The sequence below is a fragment of the Populus alba genome, chromosome 15, assembly GCF_005239225.2.
Source record: "Populus alba chromosome 15, ASM523922v2, whole genome shotgun sequence".
NCBI lineage: Eukaryota > Viridiplantae > Streptophyta > Magnoliopsida > Malpighiales > Salicaceae > Populus > Populus alba.
This window is the reverse complement of record NC_133298.1, coordinates 7,864,127-7,884,070: the sequence shown is the minus strand read 5'-3', so window position 1 is coordinate 7,884,070 and position 19,944 is coordinate 7,864,127. Positions and strand designations below refer to the sequence as shown.

Here is a 19,944-nt window from a genome sequence, read left to right as displayed (position 1 = left end):
TTAAGGTTAGGTGAACAGCACACGAAAATGCATCCTCTCCATCTCTCACTTATTATTTGTTATTGTAATAGTAATTATTTTTTAAAATATTTTATTTAAAAATATATTAAAATAATATTTTTATTGCTGAAGAGGTTTAAGTTAATCAATTGTAAATTCAAACGAAATGATCCAATCTGATGAAAAATAAAGTATAGAGGTTGATTTGATAAAAGATTACAAATTGAGAGACCACAATTGATTTTTAATCATCGTTAAAATTTGCTTCAAAATTTCAGCAGGCTAATCTGTAGTAGCAGTAGGCAGCAGTGTGCAAAATGGAAAGAGAAGAAAAAGCAGCCGAAAAAACGTCCTCGTCGCCTTCTTTATTCCCTCTCTTCGCAGCAGCAGCTTCATCATCTATAACTCAACAACAAACTAACACACCTATAAATGATACAGTTCCTCCTCCTCCTCCTCCGGCATGGCTTTACAACACCAGCTTTACTACTGATCTCTCCATCGTAAATGACGCCGTTTCCTCTCTCCACCCACCGCAACACTCAGATTCAGACCTCGAAGAACAAGAAGAAGATAAAGACGACCGCGTTTCCAATCAAGGAAAAGACCGGTCTTACCAGTTATTACAAGAACCAGAAGAAGAAAAGAAAATTGAAGCTAAATATTCTCGTTCTGATTCGGATTATTCGGATTCTGGTAGAGAGAGAAAGAGGACAAAGAAAAGACGACATAGCAAGAAGAAGAAGAGAGATAGATCGAGAGATGAGGAGGACGCTAGGGATTTTGGTTCGAGGAAATCAAATGTTAGGGTTTGGGCGGGTTCTGGTACGAAAACTACTAAGGATTATTATTTTGATACTCATGGTGATCGCGATAATTTGGTCTATGGCACTCTTTACAGGTATTTCTCTCTCTACGCTTCCGCAAACGCTAGTATTATTGAGAATATGGACGAAATTAAGTGTTTCTATTCATCAATTCAACAATTCTTTTATTTGATTCTAGAAATGTTATTGGAACTTGATAGAATTTTGAAGGCATTGAGTTATGGTTGATTAGAAGATATAGAGTTATTAGCGGATGATATTTTTGTGTGGATAAAATTAATGGAATTAAGTAATTTTATGTTGTAGTTTTGGTTTTGGAAATGGTGAAAGTGAAGTAAATAAATTTTTTTGTCCTTTAATTGTTTATGTTCATCTTTTTTAAAGAAAAGAAATTATTTGGTGAAGCTTGATTTTATGGTTTTTCTTATTCTTTTGAAGTTTGTAATGTGGATTCAAATTAATGTGCAGAATGGATGTTCCGAGGTACAAACCTTATAATTCAACAAAACTTGATTTTCGAGGGCTTTATCGGCTGAATAAGAGGGGTCCTGGATTTGATAGAGATGGTGATATTGATGCCTTGGATACTCAATTAAAGTCTGGTGGTCGTTATTGGTCTTCCAAGTATGCTGCAGTGGAACGGCATAAGAATTTAAAGCGTCTTCGTGTTCTTGCACGAAAGCAGCCTAGGGTTGTAGTTTCAGATGAATTTATTCCTTTGTCAGATACGGAAATGTCTCATGATGGTGTTGATCATCCTGGTTCTGTTTTGAAGGATTGTTTAGTTGTTGAAGAATCCTGGGAAGATGAGGTGTTGCGCAAGACTCAGGAGTTTAATAAGTTAACAAGGGAGCACCCTCATGATGAGAAAGTATGGTTGGATTTTGCAGAGTTCCAAGACAAGGTTGCGAGTATGCAGCCTCAGAAAGGTGCCCGTTTGCAGACGCTTGAGAAGAAAATTAGTGTACTGGAAAAGGCCACAGAGCTCAACCCTGACAATGAGGAACTTTTGCTCTGTCTTATGAAGGCTTATCAGAGTAGAGACAGTTCAGATATGCTAATCGGTAGATGGGAGAAGGTACTCATGCATCGTTCAGGGAATCACAAGTTGTGGAAAGAGTATTTGCGCGTTGTTCAAGGGGAGTTCTCCAGATTCAAGGTTTCAGATATGCGAAAAATGTATGCACATGCAATCCAAGCTGTATCTTCTGCATGCAGCAGGCAGTTTAGGCAGGTTCTTATCCAATTTTATCTTTGTATTGGCCATTGATAGCTTCTTGATTTGAATCCAATTGGGTTTCGTAACTCTATTATTATTTTCTTGGGAATTAATGGTAACAGTATATTGATAATCTTATGTTAGTTCATTGCACATACGTTGTCAATATGCAAGTGGGTGAACTTTTTTTTGTTTTACATCTTTTGGGAGACAACTGAAGTTATCTTTGAGATCCAGTCACCAAGTTTCCATGTCAGTTGGTAGTACAAAATCTCAAAAGTATTTAAGCCTTTTCTTGCATCTGGTATTAATGTTGGTGACTTTATTTTATAAGTTATTGGGAGTGCAATGGTTGCCTCATTTCCTTTTTTGAGTTTTGTCCAGACAATCTAATTTCAACTGTCATTTCTCCTCTCTCTCTCTCTTCAAATAAAGTGCTAAGTCTCCTTATTTGTTTGATGCAGGTTTACCAAAATGAGAAGCCTTCTTCTTTGGACCCTGCCATAGTACAACAGGAGCTTGGTCTGGTTGATATATTTCTTAATCTTTGCAGGCTCGAGTGGCAGGCTGGGTATCAGGAGTTGGCCACTGCTTTATTTCAGGCTGAAATTGAATTTACTGTGTTTTGTCCTTCGTTACTTTTAACTGAACATAGCAAACTCAGGCTGTTTGAGCACTTCTGGAATAGTGATTGTCCAAGAGTTGGAGAAGAAGGGGCCGTTGGGTGGTCCACTTGGTTGGAGAAAGAGGAGGAAAATAGGCAAAGGATTTTGAAAGAGGAGGCTTCACATGATGAAGAAGGAGGTGGTTGGACCGGCTGGTCAGAACCGCAATCCAAACATGAGGAAACTACTAAGAACCAAGAAAATGTAGTCGATAATGATGTGACTGCTGATGAGTTTCTAGAGGAATCTGAGAATGAGGATGTCAAGCAGGAAGATGATACTGAAGCATTGCTAAAACAGCTTGGCATTGATGTGGATGCTGAGCCTAGTAGTGAGGTTAAAGACAGCTCAACTTGGGCTAGGTGGTCTAAAGAAGAGTCCTTGAGAGATTGTAATCAATGGATGCCTGTTCATGGCAAGTTTGGTGCTCTCTTTCTCACTCTCTCCCCCTCTCTCCGCCCTCCCCATTTGTGTTTGTTGATTTGTTCAATTTATGTTCAAGTAGCACAACATCAATTTACTTAGATGTAATATACATGGAAGTATCTGTTATTACAAATATATGCTTAGGCACTCACTAAATCATAATTGCTATGATATAGGCAGGATCTCTCCCAGTAGTGAGACCCCTGATGGAGAAGCTGATGAACATATCCTAAGAGCTGTATTATTTGAAGATGTCATTGAGTACCTATTCTCTTTAAACTCTCAAGAGGCCCGCTTATCTCTAGTATCTCAATTTATTGAATTCTTTGGTGGGGACCTGTCGCAATGGTAAGTTTATTTAGTACTTTTCTATCCAGTTTCATGAGTTTGTGGTTTCATTTCACTTTAATACATCTCTTTTTGGATTTGATTTGTTATATGTAAGAGAGTAAACTTTTTGGAACAAACTGTCAATTGCAAGCCCTTTTTGTGTTTACAAAAGTTTATTGCTGTGGAGCATTTTTTATTTTTTTTTGTCTACTAAGCGTGATATGCAAATAATGCATGTTTAATTACATTTCTGCTGGTCCTTTTAGGTCCTTTGAAACACTTGTTCATTTGAAGCGCCAGGAAATTAAATTTCAACTTTCAAATTAGCTTCATTTGTTTCTGTTGGAGAAGCTTTCTTCGTTTGTTTATAGCCATCTAGTGTTTCTATTAGCATGTTGATTCTTTCACATGATGAAGTTTTTATACCTAGTCAGTGACAGTGGCCTCTTCCTCTTTGTTTGTGCATGCATGTTAAGAGAAAACTGATACACTGAAACTTTGGTAGGAAATTTGATATCTGTTTGGAAGAAGTCCATGACACTAAGATCATGATTTGAGGACGTTCAAAATTTACTTCAAATTAGCAGGAGTTGAACCTTTAAGAAACTAGCTGCAAGTAAATTAGGATTTGAAAGCAAAATAAGAAACGAAAGGAGAAGGAAAAATTGATAACCTATCACACCATGGTCCTGGGAACGTTCCTAGAAATTCTATTTAAACCTGATAGGTTCACATGAAAAACAAAAACTTCATGGTCTTATATATAGCTTCTGCAAAGAGGTTCCCTTGAAGAGATGACTTGAGAAGGGGTGCTTGAGGAAGTGGCTACAAGCTTCTGAGCAAGTGCAGTACTAGGTCTTCTGCTCACCAAAAGGTTATTTGGTCGAGACCTTGAGTACTTATCTCCTCTTGTCATGAAGATCCAGTCCCATCTATCAGTGGTCTTTTTCCTGCTTCTAGGTATGGAGATTGAAAGACCTTCCTTGACCGGTTATCTTTTAAAAAGTAGAGTTTTTTAAGCCACTATATCAGTTCAACACAAGTTACCAACTGCATATTTTATATTTTCTTAAACTGCTGCACTTTATCCAGAATCGTTTGAGTTTGATTGTTTGGCACTACTACAAGAGTAGCCTATTTGGAATTCAAACTTATACTTTGTAAGTTATTGGTTGTTTCATTACAGATTGATCTATAATCTAATCATATACATTTTCTTTTTTAAAAAAATGATAAATACACATATTTTTCATTTTACAATGTTATTCATGAAATAAAACAGTTGTGGATTCTTGCTTTTCTTTCTAGGATTTGCACAAACAGTTCAAGTTGGAAGGACAAACTCCTGAGCATTGAGGTGTTGCCAGATCCTATATCAAAGAACTTGAGAAGCCTTCATGATATTTTGGACAGATCAGAAGGCAGTTCAAGCTCTAACAGTTTTGAGTTACTGTTGGGTATCACCAGTAACAGCTCTAAGAGGACTGATGCAATGAAATTTCTTCGAAATGCTGTATTACTTTGCTTAACAGCTTTTCCACGTAATCACATATTAGAAGAAGCTGCTCTTGTCGCTGAAGATTTTTCCATTACGAAAATGGATTCTACTACCCCATGTCGTGTGCTGGCAAAGTCCCTGTTAAAGAATGATCGTCAGGTATTTCTTGTTCATTTTACTGGCAATGCCACATGGATCATCTTCATAAGTAATCACATTACATAATTTTTTCTTTTCTTTCCATCAAAATGCACAATATATGCTTCCACATTCCTGAAAAACTGAAGCCATAGAAGTATCAAAGTGTAAATTGTGGTTTCCTTGTTTACATGAATTTCCACTCATTGAAACATTCTAGACAACAATGTTGCAAACAAGAAGGTTCTGGAGTCTTTTGCTTGTTTGAGTATAACAGGAAATTGGAAGAAATGTTTTAAAAGGATGGATGTAATTTTTTAAGGTATTTCACATTAATGTCAAATGTTAGTAGAATTGAAATGTTCCTCCTGTCCTTTTAAGGTTAAGTTATGCCATTTTCTCTTAAGCCAGTTGATTGTATGTGGTTCATTGTTGTATTACTGTGGAAGATGCATGCTGGGAGCACTGACAACTTTTTTTAAATAGGCTACTTGATTCCTGCATTTTCCATCTGGAGATTTTTTTGCGGCCTTTTATCTACGAAAATAGTATCTTCAATTTTAATCTGATATGGTGCATTTTTATTGTAGGATGTTTTGCTATGTGGAGTTTATGCACGGAGAGAAGCTGTTTTTGGTAATATTGGTCATGCAAGAAGAGTCTTTGACTTGGCATTGACATCTGTTGAAGGGCTTCCGCCTGTAATAACTCTTATCTTTCTGAACCTTTAGTTTCCAGTTGATTAAATTTATAGCTGAACTTTGATAACGATCAAGGATGTCTATTTATGATTGTATAATTGTTTTGTTATTTGGTTGCTAGTCATGGTTACATACCTACTTGTATATTGAACTGCTGCATTTATCTGGAGAATGTCCTGCTAGTTATATGCAATTGCTTGAGTATGCTTTGTAGCAATGTTATATGAATATTTTTGTATGTTGTAAGAATATTTTCCAGCTTTTATATTGTTATTCTTGTACAAAATATTTTTCTGAATCAATAGCAGTGGCTTGGGCGGTTACCATGAGAGGTTTAAAGAGTTTGAGCTCTGAACACTGGATTATTCCTGACATTGATTAAACTTTTTTGGTCCGTCTTTGGTTTTTGGGTTGGTAATGTTGGACAAGGTGAGGAATGTCAGTGTCTCATTTGTCTTGTTTGTTTCCTAATAATAAGTAAAAGCCACAGTCACTATAATCTGGTGTTTTTGAATCTCAAGTTGATTACATGGTGTAAAAAATAGAAAGAGTTCTAGTGGTTGAGACACATACATATTTCAGATTTCTTGTATTTTCCAAGTTTACATTTCTCTATATCTGCAGTTCTTGTTATGTTGTAACTGCATAGTAATGTTCTCTATGTATCATGCCTTTTTCATCAGCATTGTTATCTTTTAATTGTTCTGTTTCTTGTAACAATGGAGAAAGACTGGTACTTGAAGATACTGAATTTTACCTCAATCATTACTGGTTCAAAACAGTCTTTGAGTCTTATTATCTGAGCATGTGGGTGCTTGTGCATTAAAATAGTACTAAGTTTCTTCTGTTTTTGCATGTAGGATTTACGATCTAATGCCCCGCTTTTATATTTCTGGTATGCCGAGACAGAACTTGCCAATAGTTCTGGAAATAATCAAGAATCACCTTCTCGTGCTTTGCATATTTTATCCTGCTTAGGAAATGGAGTAACGTACAAACCATTTGAATCTAAACCGTCAAGCCTGCAATTATTGAGAGCACACCAGGGGTTTAAAGAAAGGTTGAAAATAGTACGATCAGCATGGGTGCGCGGTGTTGTAGATGATCAATCTCTTGCTCTAACTTGCTCAGCAGCTTTATTTGATGAATTGACGATTGGATGGGCTGCAGGTATTGCAGTTTTAGACGAGGCGTTCACAATGGTGCTTCCAGGTTAGTATACAATCCTTGCTTTCTCTTCATTTCATTATTTTCTGTTATAGTAATTGTAGAACCCGGTATGCCCAATCAAATTAATTAAGGGAAGATGATTTCTTGTGCATGGTTGTTAGAATTGTACAATCAGGATTCAATTCGATTCACCCAGAAAATGATTATATCAAGTATGTGACTTGGAAATGTACAAGAATTGGACGTGAATTGCACAATTTGATTTGAATCGTCCTAAATCATTTGTTTCATACAATTCCTTGAGTCGCCAAAAAAAAAAAAAAAAAACAGATCTGGAAGAAAGGAATTCCAAGAGGAAAAAATAAAGACATGTGAAGGAATTGTAGCTTTGATAGAAGATGCACACCGGTTTGTAGAGAAAGAAGAAGTTTGTGCTAGAAGAGGTGAAGAAGAAGAAGACAGGTGGATAGAAGTGAAGACTGAAGTTTTTCAAATTAAAAAAATTAGCACACGTGACTTGGGAAAAATAAATAAAAGGAATTTTAAATATTCAGGGCCCAGCTGGATAATTCTGTTTTTTTCTTTTTTTTACAAAACACCGCCCACTAGATATAAGCATGTCCTTGTCACTCTTATTAGACACATGAATAAGTTTATCATTATTATTTTCAAATAAAAAAAATTATATGGCATTTATTTCAACAGCTTCCCTAGGAAGCTTCTAAGATTTAATTATTTTTAAACATTAAAAATTCCAAACAAAAACTACATGAATGCTTTATTTTAATTATCATGTTTAGTATATTTATAATTATTCTTTCTTTCTTTTTTCTTTTTCTTTTTTGCATTTGAGAAATTTATATTATCTACATATGTTCTGAAAGGTACTTGTATAAGCAATGCTGATCTTACTATTCGCAATTCGATTCGATTAACGATTCTGAAATGAGCTTTCCAATTCATGATTCGATTCTTGATTTGACAACCTTCTTGTGAATTGGAAAGCAGGATGTTCCTGCTTGTCATGTGATGTTTTGACTTTAAGTTAAACAAGTATGTCTAGTGTTAACTTAGATCCAAACAGATACTCCAACTTTGAATTCCAAAATTTGAACTCACTATGCTCTCAAATATGTTAACAACCTGAATGACAATGTGGGCGTTGTTGTCCTTCATGAAATTTGTTTTGTACTTTCAGTTTCAGAATGATCATCACTTTCAGTTTCTTCAGAAATGTTTCATGTGATTTCTAGCACATGATTTCTGTTTAAGTATAATGCATGACATGGAATGGACAAGCTGACACAGTCAACAGACTAAGGAGGACAATAACAAAGACATGATATGACACCTACTAATTTTAAAATCTAATCTAAAGGATTTGTTTTGCTGCTTCAGAGTAAAGAGAATGTCGACATCTTTAAAGAGCATATGAATTGTGCTGTGATAAAGTTATCAGGGAATACAAAGAACATTTGAAAAGAATTGAAAAAGTTAGCATACTTGTTGAATGGTTCTGAAAAGTAAAAACCTGGTTATAAAGCAGATAAAATGATAGAGAATTGGAGGGTTTGGCTTGGCGGGCAGGGGCCACTGACAGTAGATAGGGTTTAATATTTGCCATTGAATTGTCTGTGTTCTTTTCTGGTGACTTGCTCAATTTTTTCTGACTTGCAGATAGAAGATGCCACAGTTACCAACTTGAGTTTTTGTTCAACTATCATGTAAGGATGCTTTTAAGATATCATAAGCAATCAAGTTTATCAAAAGTCTGGGACTCCATCTTGAAGGGGCTGCAAATATATCCCTCCAGCCCTGAACTATTTAAGACCTTATTGGAGATCAGCCATCTTTATACAACACCCAATAAAGTGCGCTGGATGCTTGATGACTACTTCCACAAGTAGGATGATTGCCTCAGCTCTTTGCTTTCTCTCTAGTTTTAATCTCAAATTTTCAATGATACATTAGTACTTTATCTTCCATCATTTGTGAGTGCGCGCGCGCGAGAGGAGAGGGGGGGGTTTGCATGATTTTTCTTTCTCCTTTTTTTGCATGATTTTGTTCATCGCTTAGCAACAACCTAAGGCTGCCATCTATGCTGCTTTGTGTAAAGTTGCCCATGAGTGAATTAATGTGCAAACTGTGATGCTTAGCATGGTGGAATGGCACAGCAGAAGGTGCCTGCATTCTAGGATGGGTTCATGTGGTTTGCATTGCTATGATACCACAGCAAATGACCTGTAGAAACTTCCCCTGCCATAGTTTGAACTCAATGTGAACCTCTGGTGTTTGTAAAAGAAGCAAGGAATTCCAAGCTGCTTGAAGAATGATAGATGAGAAGATAATTAATGAATTGTTTCTTCAGGATGCTCTTACATCTTCAAAATTTATTAATTCCGTTGTGTGTTGGTTCTTCTGCTTTTTCCATGGCATGACATGCATCTAACTATGATCCGCCTTGCAATATCTTTGTTAACGGTTTATATGCCTTTTTTTTTTTTCTTTTTCTTATCATGGCTCTATTCTCATGATTTTCTCAGGAAACCATCTGTAATTCTTTGGCTTTTTGCGCTATCATTTGAGATGAGTCAGGGAAGCTCCCAGCATAGAATCCATAGGTTATTTGAAAGAGCATTAGAAAATGAGAGATTGAGCAACTCAGTCATACTCTGGCGTTTGTACATTGCTTATGAAATTGACATAGCGTGCAATCCTTCAGCAGCCAAGCGCGCTTTCTTCCGAGCTATTCACGCCTGTCCATGGTAAGCACTTGCTTTCTTGATGAGGTCATTATCATAGATACTTTTATCCATAAAATAGAATTTTGTCCAAATATATGCTCAACAACTTAGGTCACCATTGTGTAAAATATGGACTATATGTCAGTGCACATAATTGACTGCTAGAGAACATATTAACACAAAATTGTTGAAAGCAAAATGGTATGCACACTTCTATAAAAAATGGTGTCTTCCTGAGGATTGCAAGAATCTGACTATTTGCTATCAGAAAATCATAGGATTTGAATGACAGCTGTCCTTTTTTACGAGTCTACACACCCCTTTTGGCTTTTACGGGATATTGCATAAAATCTGGAAGGGGATAGCTTGCCTGTTAATGAATTCTTCATCTCAATGACATCCCATATTACCTTTTGAACGCTGGGCTACTGTCTCAATGCGAGGTTTGTTTTCTTGTTTCCTCAGGTCAAAAAAATTATGGCTTGATGGTTTTCTCAAGTTGAACTCCATCCTAACTGTGAAAGAGTTGTCAGATCTCCAAGACGTAATGCGGGATAAGGAGTTGAATCTTAGAACTGATATTTACGAGATTCTTCTGCAAGATGAGTTTGTATCATGATAACTGCTGTTAAATTTAGCAGAAACCCAATTTCAGCCATGCTTTTTAGTTGCATTTAATGCACTTGTGTACATGTTTGTGTGGATCCATCAGGAGATTTGCCTACTATATTTATTTTCTTTGTCAACAAGACAACCGGTTATCAATTTTCTTTGTTTGACACTGTTTCTTTTCTTTTCTTTTTCCTTCAGAAATAGATAGTTAGCGAAGGAAAATGTTAACGGTAAAAAATATGACAGAAGCAAACCTAGTTCTTAAAGCTTTCAAGGTTTCCCCTTTTCTTTTCTTTTAAAAAAAAACCACACGAGGTTTGGTAATTACAAAATAGTCCCAAACCTATTCTATATCCCACAAGTCAGTCCCTAACCAGATTCTCTTTTTGCAAGATAGGGATCAACCTGTCTATAATGGGTTTAACATTTAACGCCTTTCTTGTTCTTAATATCAGTTTTGAGTTCAATTTTGTTTTTTCATATGTAACTTTCTCTTTTGATCCTATGCCCCTCCTATTAAATTCTATGAGAAAACCTATAAAATGATTAAAATATTACAATTACACAAAAAAACTAAAGCTCATTAGTAAAATACTGTGACTTTAGACTCATTACATCGTGGATAGATTGAAGTATTTTTAATGAGGATTTTTTCTTTTTAAAAAAAAAACACTAATAAAATTTTCTATTTGGGTAATATTGTTTTTTTTCACCAGATTTATTGGACAATACCAAATTAATTAATTAATTATATATATAACGCATTATTCTTAAAAGCAAAAACAATAAAATATATGCACATGAGCTTCTTTGTAATTTCATCATGATTTTTTAGTTATAATAAACAATGTGAAGGGGGCAAATTAGTATTTTAACAAATATAAAAATAATTAAAGAAATAAAAAAGTTGTTTGTGTGTGCAACACATACGGACATAGAGGTGGGAGATGCCTCTCATTGATAAAACACTGCCGTGACAATGTTGGAAATATCAAGTCATCCTCTTCACGGTAGTTATACACTCATACGTAACAAAGTATGATTGAGCTCCTATTCACATTTTTTCTTTTCTCCATCCTTTCTCTCTTTTCATCTTGAATTTCATGCCAACCCTTTCAAAAATTGAGCATGTCCTCCAGTTTGTAATTGTATCAATTTTGGTTTTTATTTTTTCATTGCCATTTATTTTGTTTTTAATGTTTTTTAAAGTTGTTAGTTTATACAATTTTATCCCTAAACATTCTATTTCATTTTTTTTTTTTATCTAATTTGGTTTTCATTCTTTATATTACTATTTTTTTGTTTTTTAATCCTTTTTCTTCATTTATTCTATTTTTCAATTTAGACCTCATTATTTTCTTACATTTAATTTTTATAGCAAATTCAATCCTCATTGCTTTAATTGCTATTTTTGTTTTAATTTTTGACAATTAGACATGAATTTTTTTTTTTGTGTTTGCTTTCTATGAAATAATTACGGTCTCATGATCCAGGTCACTAATTTCAAAGATTATCTTAATTTTTAATTTTATCATTCGATATTAAGTTATTAAGCTTTGAACTTCATGATTTTTTAAAACTTTTTTTCTAAATTGATTTTTTTTTTTAATTTTATACTTCGTCGTAAGATTATTGGGCATCAAACTTTGTTATTTTTCCACTTTTTTTTTAACGAAGTTATCTCAATTTTATATCCCTAGTCACAAGTTAGTTGAGCTAGCTAGAGTTGACTCAAGTTTTTTTTTTCTTTTAATTTTTCTAATTGATTTTTTTTTCTAAATTTTTTTTTCGTCATTTTGTTTATTTGAGAGTTGACCTTCATTGTTTTATTTCATTTCTTTTGTATAGGATTATTCTAGTCTTACAACCGACCCACAAACTTGACATGCTAACTCCAATCAAGTTTTTTAATCTATTTTTTTTTTCTAGTTTGTCCTTCAATGTTTGATTTACTAATAATTGAGCTTCATTTTTTTTTTAATTTTTTATAAAGTTATCTCATTCTCATTTATTTATTTTTTGTTGTTAAATAAGATCGTTAAGATCTTTTTAAAATACTAAGAGGGTAAGCAAATATTTATTTTTTTGATTGGTTGTTAATCCTTTTTTAATTTTTTGATTGTCATTTACTTTTTTTTAATTATATTATTAAAGTAATTAAGATTATTGTATCTATTCAAATTAATGATTTATATCCTAGATTTTTATTGCTCCTTAAAAAATACTATCATCACTTGAATTATTTTTTTACCGAATAAGAAATTTGACTGCTCACAACGTAGCGTATTATAGTAGCCTATCAAGTAGAAACTAAAATGGAAATATTGACAAAATACAGGCACCAAAATTATAATATCACAATAATAAAACAACAAACAAACACTCTTTGAAAGCTAAGAAAGACAAGGGGAAGGTGGGGTCCGCCTTCAATAAGTGAGTGTCAACAAGAAAGATAAGTGGCTCACTATAACTAAGTGACTAATCTGAGATTTTAGCAGAGCCATGGCGACTGCCATTGCTACTCCTTCAGCCAGAGCCATGGCGATTGCCATTGCTACTCCTTCAGCATTATCTCCTCTTCCTTCCTCAATCTCCAGCGCTCCCCAATACTCTTTCTCTGTTCGCAGCTCAATCTGGCCTAAAAACATTTTATATTCTCCACTCCGCTGTAGCAGCCATGCCTCATTTTCACCAAAAAGTCAAGACGGTCCATTTGACCGTGATCTCCGGTCCGTACTCGAACTCGCTACTGACTCAGAGCTGTATGAACTCGAAAATATCCTCTTCGGTCCCAGGTAATTTCATTTTTTTCATTAATTTCCTTCAAGTTAATAAATTGAAATTATTCCTTAATTATTTTTTAATTACCCCTTATTCCAGTCACTTTAGCCCGTTACTAAAATCAATAGCGAGTAAAAGAGCGGACATTGATTATGCAATGATGGACCAAGACATGGAAGAGCGAGAAGATATGATATCATGTCTTGAGTCTAGGTTTTTATTCCTTGCTGCCGATGCCAGGTCCACTTTGAGGTCGGTTTCCTATTCATATTGCTATTCCATTGTTGTGTATTCATAATTTTTATTTTATTTTTGGATATGGTGTGGTGTTATTGTGGGAGCAGGGGTTGGAGGCCTACGTATAGAAACGTGTTGCTTACAGTTAGGAAGAAGTTGAGCATTGGTTGCTCCAGTAAATTGTCGACGGAAGACCTAGAAGCCGAGATTTTCCTTCATCTACTTGAGGAATATGCGAGGTAAATTTTGTTTTTTGGATGTAGTGCTTGGTTGTTTTCTTAATTTTGTAAGAAAGTGAAGATGAGGTGGGCTCGAGAAATGTTAGTGAAAGAACGGATTGATTGTTGAAATTGTAAGCAAATTTTGTTGCAGTATAAAATGATTCATGTGGTTGTAAAAATGTTTGAATAATATATTGCGGTGTTAAATTGGAATTGCTTAACGGAAAACATAAAGCTTTATCTTAACGTGGGACATCTTGTTCTATACGTGATCTACTCCTTTCGATTGTGCTCTATATGTGCTTGAATTGAGGAGAATTTATAATATATGGATTTCTTTTTCCTTGATTTTTGGCAAATGAATGAATTTTCCGCTAACTATTTTAAAGTTGTTGCTTCTTTTTTTTTTAGTTCTTTTAAAGCAAGATGGAATGAGGATTTTCATTAAAGAGAAGAGTAGGATGAAGAATGCTGGAGTTAAGACTGATTTTTTATGTTTTTAAAATGTATTGAATCTAATGGGAGAGTTCTTTGTGTAGCTTGATATCATGTTGTTAGCTGTCTCTAGTGTCTGTTGGATGATGTTCCAATGTAAATATTCAGAAGAATTTTGATTTCTGATTGGTAGCTACCTTTACCTACTTCTATTTTATTTCTAATTCTTCAATGCCAGAATGCTATAGTGATTGCTCACTTCCAATGTTTTAAACAATTGTATTGGTGCTGCCTCTGCTAGAAAAATTCTGTATTGTAATTGTAAAGGTGAAAGTTATTTAGTTTGCCTCTTCTATCATTACTTCACTCATGGATGCATGTATATGAGCTGGTTATAGTTGATGGCCATTTGGTTTGATCTCTTAATATTGAGAATTATATTTACTTGGCAAAAAATTATTCTTCTTTCTTTCTGAGTAAGCTGTAAAATGACTTAAAACTTACTTCCACCATCGTATAGTGAACAATCAGGAACTTTTCCAGGCTTATGGGAATTAGCTAAGACCTCAGATGATCAAGGTAGTCTAGGAATCGGACTTAGTCAAGAGAAGGTACAAGCCCTTGCTGCACAGAAACTCGGTGCTGCAGATCTCCAGTCAATCATTCTGAAGGTGGTTACTCACATTCTAACACTAGCATAACTTGAATGTTTTTTATATTTTTATAAAAAAAAAAAAACTGACCTTATTTTCCTTTTCTTTGCTTCATTTATTTTAACTTTTCTTTTTTTAAGGGTGGTGGTGTGTTTACATTGACAAGAATTTATCAATGGGTAAGATCATAAGAATTTTTTGTTTAGTGTGTTTCATCGTTGATCATTTCACTGTGTTCCTAAGCTAGTATTCTTTTTGATGTAGTTAGCTAAGAAGTTAACAGGGAAGGTTTTTCTGGAAGCTGCAAACTATCAAATAAAAAAGGAAATCATCAAGAAGGTACATGATTGGCAGCATTATTATGTAGTTGTCGAATAAATATGAATGCAGTTACATTTTTCTTTAATAGAATGTGGCAGTCAAACATTTACTTTGCAAAGTCTTGCAAAACAAATTAACATCCTGATGTCATCTAAGAATCTTTTGTTTTTTTCTGCATTGTTATTATTTATTTCTCTTTTACTAGCATTAAATGAAAATGATTAATTGGTTTTTGTGTATAGTTGGACAATACATGATAGCTTTGGCTCAGGCATAATGCTTGTAGGATCTTACCAAATTGCACATATCAGAGTACCTAAAAACAAATTATATGTTATTTTCATTTCTCTGTTGTTATCTCAAGTTGTGCTTTATTTGAAGACATCGGATGCGAATATTGTAATGCCAAAGTACTAGATGCATCTTCAAAGTCTTGCAAAGGATCTCCACGTAAATTTAAGTTAATATTGTTAATTTGGAAGAAAAAAATAATCAACTGTTGGAAGTTTGCTTTTATAATAAAACAGTCAATCAAAGTAGAAAGAAAGTGTCTTAGGGCTAATTTTTGTCTTAATTATCAGGTCGATAGATAGAGATTCATGTTGTTGACCGCCTATAGACAGGATTAAGGATTTCTGGAGCTGAATAGACTAGAGTGTTATTGTTATCTAGGTCTGCTGTGCCCAAGTGTATGGCCAGTGATTAAGCAGAGCCAAGTTAAATATCCAACCTTTCAAGTATGCATTGCTAAGAACTAAAACATCCAAGCTTGGCTTGAGTTCTGATTAAGACTCTGAGTGGGTGCACAAGCTTGGCTTCTCAAGTGCTTGGGTAGTCACCAAGCTTTTAGTGAAGCCCACGTGGTTTTTAAAGAGGTGACTGTTTCACTTTTATTCTAAATGTGCCCTCTTTATTTGTATAAATATGTCGGGGGTTTTCCTTTTTCCATCATGAAGCTAGATGGATTCTTTTTTCTTTTTCTTATATAATTTGGTATCACCTATTTGGCTGAATTTATGGGCCATCTTGCTACAACTTTATATATCCTCTGCTTTGATTCAGATAATCTATATATTAGATAATATGTAAAAAATCACTAATATGTACACATTTCTTTCTTGTATAAAGGGTGGACAATTGGCTGCCATTAATTTGGAGTCCAGAGCTGCCTTACTTGTGGCAAAGCAGGTAATTATAGCATTATATTTGACAAGTTTCTTGAATGCTTTTCCATGCTTTGAAGATGCCACTGTAGTTGGTGGTTGCATCATGCAAGTGAAGCATCCGTCTTACGAACTCCTTTATTGGAAATTAAATAAACATACAGTAGGTGTTATTAACTATGAAATGCATGTTATAACATGCTCAAACTATTTAAAATTGATGAATTTCAATATTTTCTGATCAATTCAAGTAGGATGTGGATATTAGGTAAACCTATTCATTTAGCATAGAAAGTTAGGCAGTTAACTGTATAAATATGTTTTGCAACTTGATCTGTGCTAACACAATAATCATTATTACATATTTTCTCTATATTTTACTGGTTCAAGACAATGAGTGTTATTGCTCCTCTCTTTGCTGGTATTTCTCATTCTTTTAATTGTGGACAGGGTTTTGTTGGAGCCGCATCAAGATACCTGGGTTTGAGGAGCATGATGTCATTGCTTGGTCCAATGTATTATCTCATCTTCAATGAAGAACTTATTTATGTTCTAGCTGTGTTTATCTCTGTTCGTTTTTTTTATTGCCACTAACATTAAGATAAAATGATTGAATTCATGGTTGGATAGAGAGGCTTAACTATGATGTAAATCCATGTGTTCACTGTCCCCAAGGGTGATCAGGATAACCTACAATGTTAAGGGCAGTAATAATGCTGTTGTGGACAGCATGTGGTCTGAAACTCCATGGTTTCTGTGTTATGCTTGACCTGCACAAATAATAAATTTCATTACACCTAGTCGTGTTTAACCTTGTTCAGATAAGAAAATCTTCACATAAATCTAAACTTTCTAATTAGATGTTTCAATGTGTAATAATCATAATTGTGTTTATGTATGAATTCTGTTTGCATGTATACATATGCACGGCTGATGCTACTTTATCATTTTTATCTCAGCAATTGGAGCAACTTTAGTGTTCAAGGATATAATTTTGCATGTGTATCCTAATTCTGAACTCTGAAGATGCAGGATTGTCTAATAAAATAATTTTTTGGTAGCCACAATTAATCTTTCTTGTTTATTAAGTGACATCGGAGGTTCTCTGAAATGGATGGACAGGCATCTGAAGTTTGTGAATGAAATCTTGGATGTGCTTAGGAGGGCTATACATTTTGTTTTCTCTGTTGCCTTTCATTCCTTTTCTTTCTCGTTCTTTGCTTGGTTTTTTACCCTAATTATCAAAGGCATTCATCTTAAAAAACCCAGCTGATTTACCAGCCAACTCTTTGCAAGGCAAGTGCAAAATTTGTTAGTGAACTCTGTCTTTTGGTCTGGTTTGAGTTTACATGTGCTACATAGATGCAGATTCTCTTAAGACATCAAGCTGTTGTGATGCCTGAGTCTACTATGTGGCTCAGTAATTGATTAGAACTTTAGCTTGTATGACTGCATTGTTTCTGTTGTTTTTTTATACAGGTTGTGGGGCACATTTCTGGCAGATGTAGTCATTCAAATGCTTGGAACTGATTATGCTAGAATCTTGCGAGCAATTTATGCATTTGCTCAGGTAATATATTGTAATGGTTGCTTTAGTTTTATGCAATTGTCCACATGCCAGATCCTGCTTGGCACAGAGATATATATTGATATTCTAAGCACAGACATATATTATGTACAAACCGTTCTCTAAATCAAGACCAACTTGAACTTATAAATCATTGCATGCTTGTATGATCCCAAAACCAAAACCCAGAACAGCAGTATGGACCCGGCAAGATCCTTGACCTGTGCATAATATATGGGTCTGATCTTAGGTTTTGTCATGTATTGTAAGCCCATTCTATGATTTGGCACTGATGGCAAGATTAATGCCATGGTCACTATATTCAATTTGAACATCAAATTGCTTGATAAGCAAGCACAGTACAAATGTCAACAAAACAGCTTTCTTTTTTCTTTTTTCTTTTTTCGATACATCTTTTGATTTTCAACTACATGATGGATAACTAATACAAAATATCTTCCAAATCCTCATCCCAAGGGGATTTGAATTCGAAGTGGAATTTCAGTATTAAACAAACAACTTTCCGTTGGAATAACATTTAACAGGGTTTCTTTTCTGTTCCTTTTCCTTTTTAATTTTTAATTGTAACAAGCATGTTGATTTCTGTAATTGCCAATGAGTTATCTGTTTTTGCCTCAGATTCGCATCACCCGTACATGTAGGTTGCCCTGTGATAATGATTGAAAGGAGATGGTTGTGTTAAACCTTTTTTCAACGCGACAAAGAGCTTGCAAGGGTTCTTGTTCTGGACGACTTGAATGTACATGGTATCCCCTGTCCCCTCTTGCTTACTGTATATATTATTCTGGAATTGAGTTGCGATTTGCTTCTATGCTAGCTAAGTTTGAATTATAACTGGTTTGGAAGTTGAAATATTAAACACTTTGGTTCAAAGAATTTTGCTTTCTTATTTGCAATGGCATCAAGGATATTGCTAATCAAGTCCTTTGAAGTTGTGCATTGTGCAGGAAAAAAAAAAAAAAAAAAAGAAACCCTGTTATTACATGGGATCTCTTTTGCACTTTGCCCAAATGCAAAACATCGCAACTTGCATTTCTGCCTATCCAAAATGGGTGTTCAAGCTCATGAATTTATATGGGCATTGAAGTTTTGCTTGGGGAGTAGACCCGATAATAATAATAGAAAAGATAATAATTGTTAACGGGCTAATTTAAACAAAAATGAATCATCGGAACCTGAAAAAAAAGTTAACCGAAACAAAAAATGATGCAATTGGGATTCCAGCCAATCATATGGAAAAAAAAAAAGAAGAAGAAGAAGAAGAAAAGAAAGTGAGAAGAGAAAAAAAAACTCAATCCCAGCCGATCTAAGTGAGCATGGTAAATATGCATGTTCGGTCGTAAGATGGGGAAAACAAATAATAAAAAGGATTTAAAGTTTAATTCCAAATAAATTATACATAAAGGGTATAAAATTAAAAAAAAATATATAAAAAAAGATTAAAAAAAACCACCAAGCCCCATAGAACAATCAAATTCCATGACTCAAATTATTTGAATGAGATTATTCAATAAAAGACAAACTAGAAAAGATTATAAAGTACAATTTCAAAACAATTTAATATTAGAGGATAAAATATATAAAATATTAAATTAAAAAAAATGATCCTAAAAAAAAATCTGAGTTATGTTCTAAGTAATGAGATTAAAATAAACAAATATAAATGAAATTGAAAAAAATTATGAAACTCAATATAAAAACCCTCTAAACTTGAAGGATAAAATTAAAAAATAAATTAATTTAAAAAAATTGCTAAAGTAAATTCAATAAAGAACAATAAATAAAAAGAATCGAGATAACTTGAGTCATTTTTAAAATTTATGAAAAATTATATAGAAAGAAAATAAATAAAAATAACATAGCCCAATATCCAATTGAATAAATGAAGGATAAAACTGAAAAAACATGAGTTTTTTTTTTTTTTTAAAAAAAAAACAAGCAAGTCTATGAGAACGTCTAAACCTTGGTTAATTTCTAAAACTTGCAACTTGTGAAATTTCTAGACCAGACTTAGTAAAGAAGCTCAATTCCCAACGTATTTAATGTTGAAGGATGAAATTAAAAAAAAAATCAATTTAAAAAACTATCTCAAATAAAATAAATAGTAATAAAAAAATAAAGATTAAATTTGAAAGAAGAAAAATTGAAGGGGGATGAAATAAAATAAAAAAACTCAAAATTTTATAAATTATTACAGATAAAACAAAAAATAATA

General features: G+C 33.8%; 2 protein-coding genes across 2 annotated transcripts; both read left to right on the top strand.

The window, feature by feature from the left end:
* The first annotated feature begins 274 nt into the window (after window positions 1-274).
* LOC118050931 (uncharacterized) lies at window positions 275-10,483 on the top strand. Its single transcript, XM_073404886.1, has 10 exons — window positions 275-901; window positions 1,296-2,061; window positions 2,511-3,130; window positions 3,318-3,485; window positions 4,776-5,124; window positions 5,694-5,804; window positions 6,665-7,016; window positions 8,652-8,877; window positions 9,518-9,739; window positions 10,184-10,483. Exons 1-10 carry the CDS (start codon window positions 318-320, stop codon window positions 10,335-10,337), a joined length of 3,552 nt encoding a protein of 1,183 aa, XP_073260987.1. The 5' UTR covers window positions 275-317; the 3' UTR covers window positions 10,338-10,483.
* A 2,278-nt stretch (window positions 10,484-12,761) lies between these two features.
* LOC118050930 (uncharacterized) lies at window positions 12,762-18,618 on the top strand. The gene is made up of 10 exons (XM_035061398.2): window positions 12,762-13,125; window positions 13,211-13,363; window positions 13,456-13,587; window positions 14,525-14,675; window positions 14,798-14,836; window positions 14,922-14,996; window positions 16,107-16,166; window positions 16,592-16,656; window positions 17,621-17,711; window positions 18,348-18,618. The coding sequence occupies exons 1-10, from the start codon at window positions 12,833-12,835 to the stop codon at window positions 18,390-18,392; spliced, it is 1,104 nt and encodes a 367-aa protein (XP_034917289.1). The 5' UTR covers window positions 12,762-12,832; the 3' UTR covers window positions 18,393-18,618.
* Window positions 18,619-19,944: the final 1,326 nt, after the last annotated feature.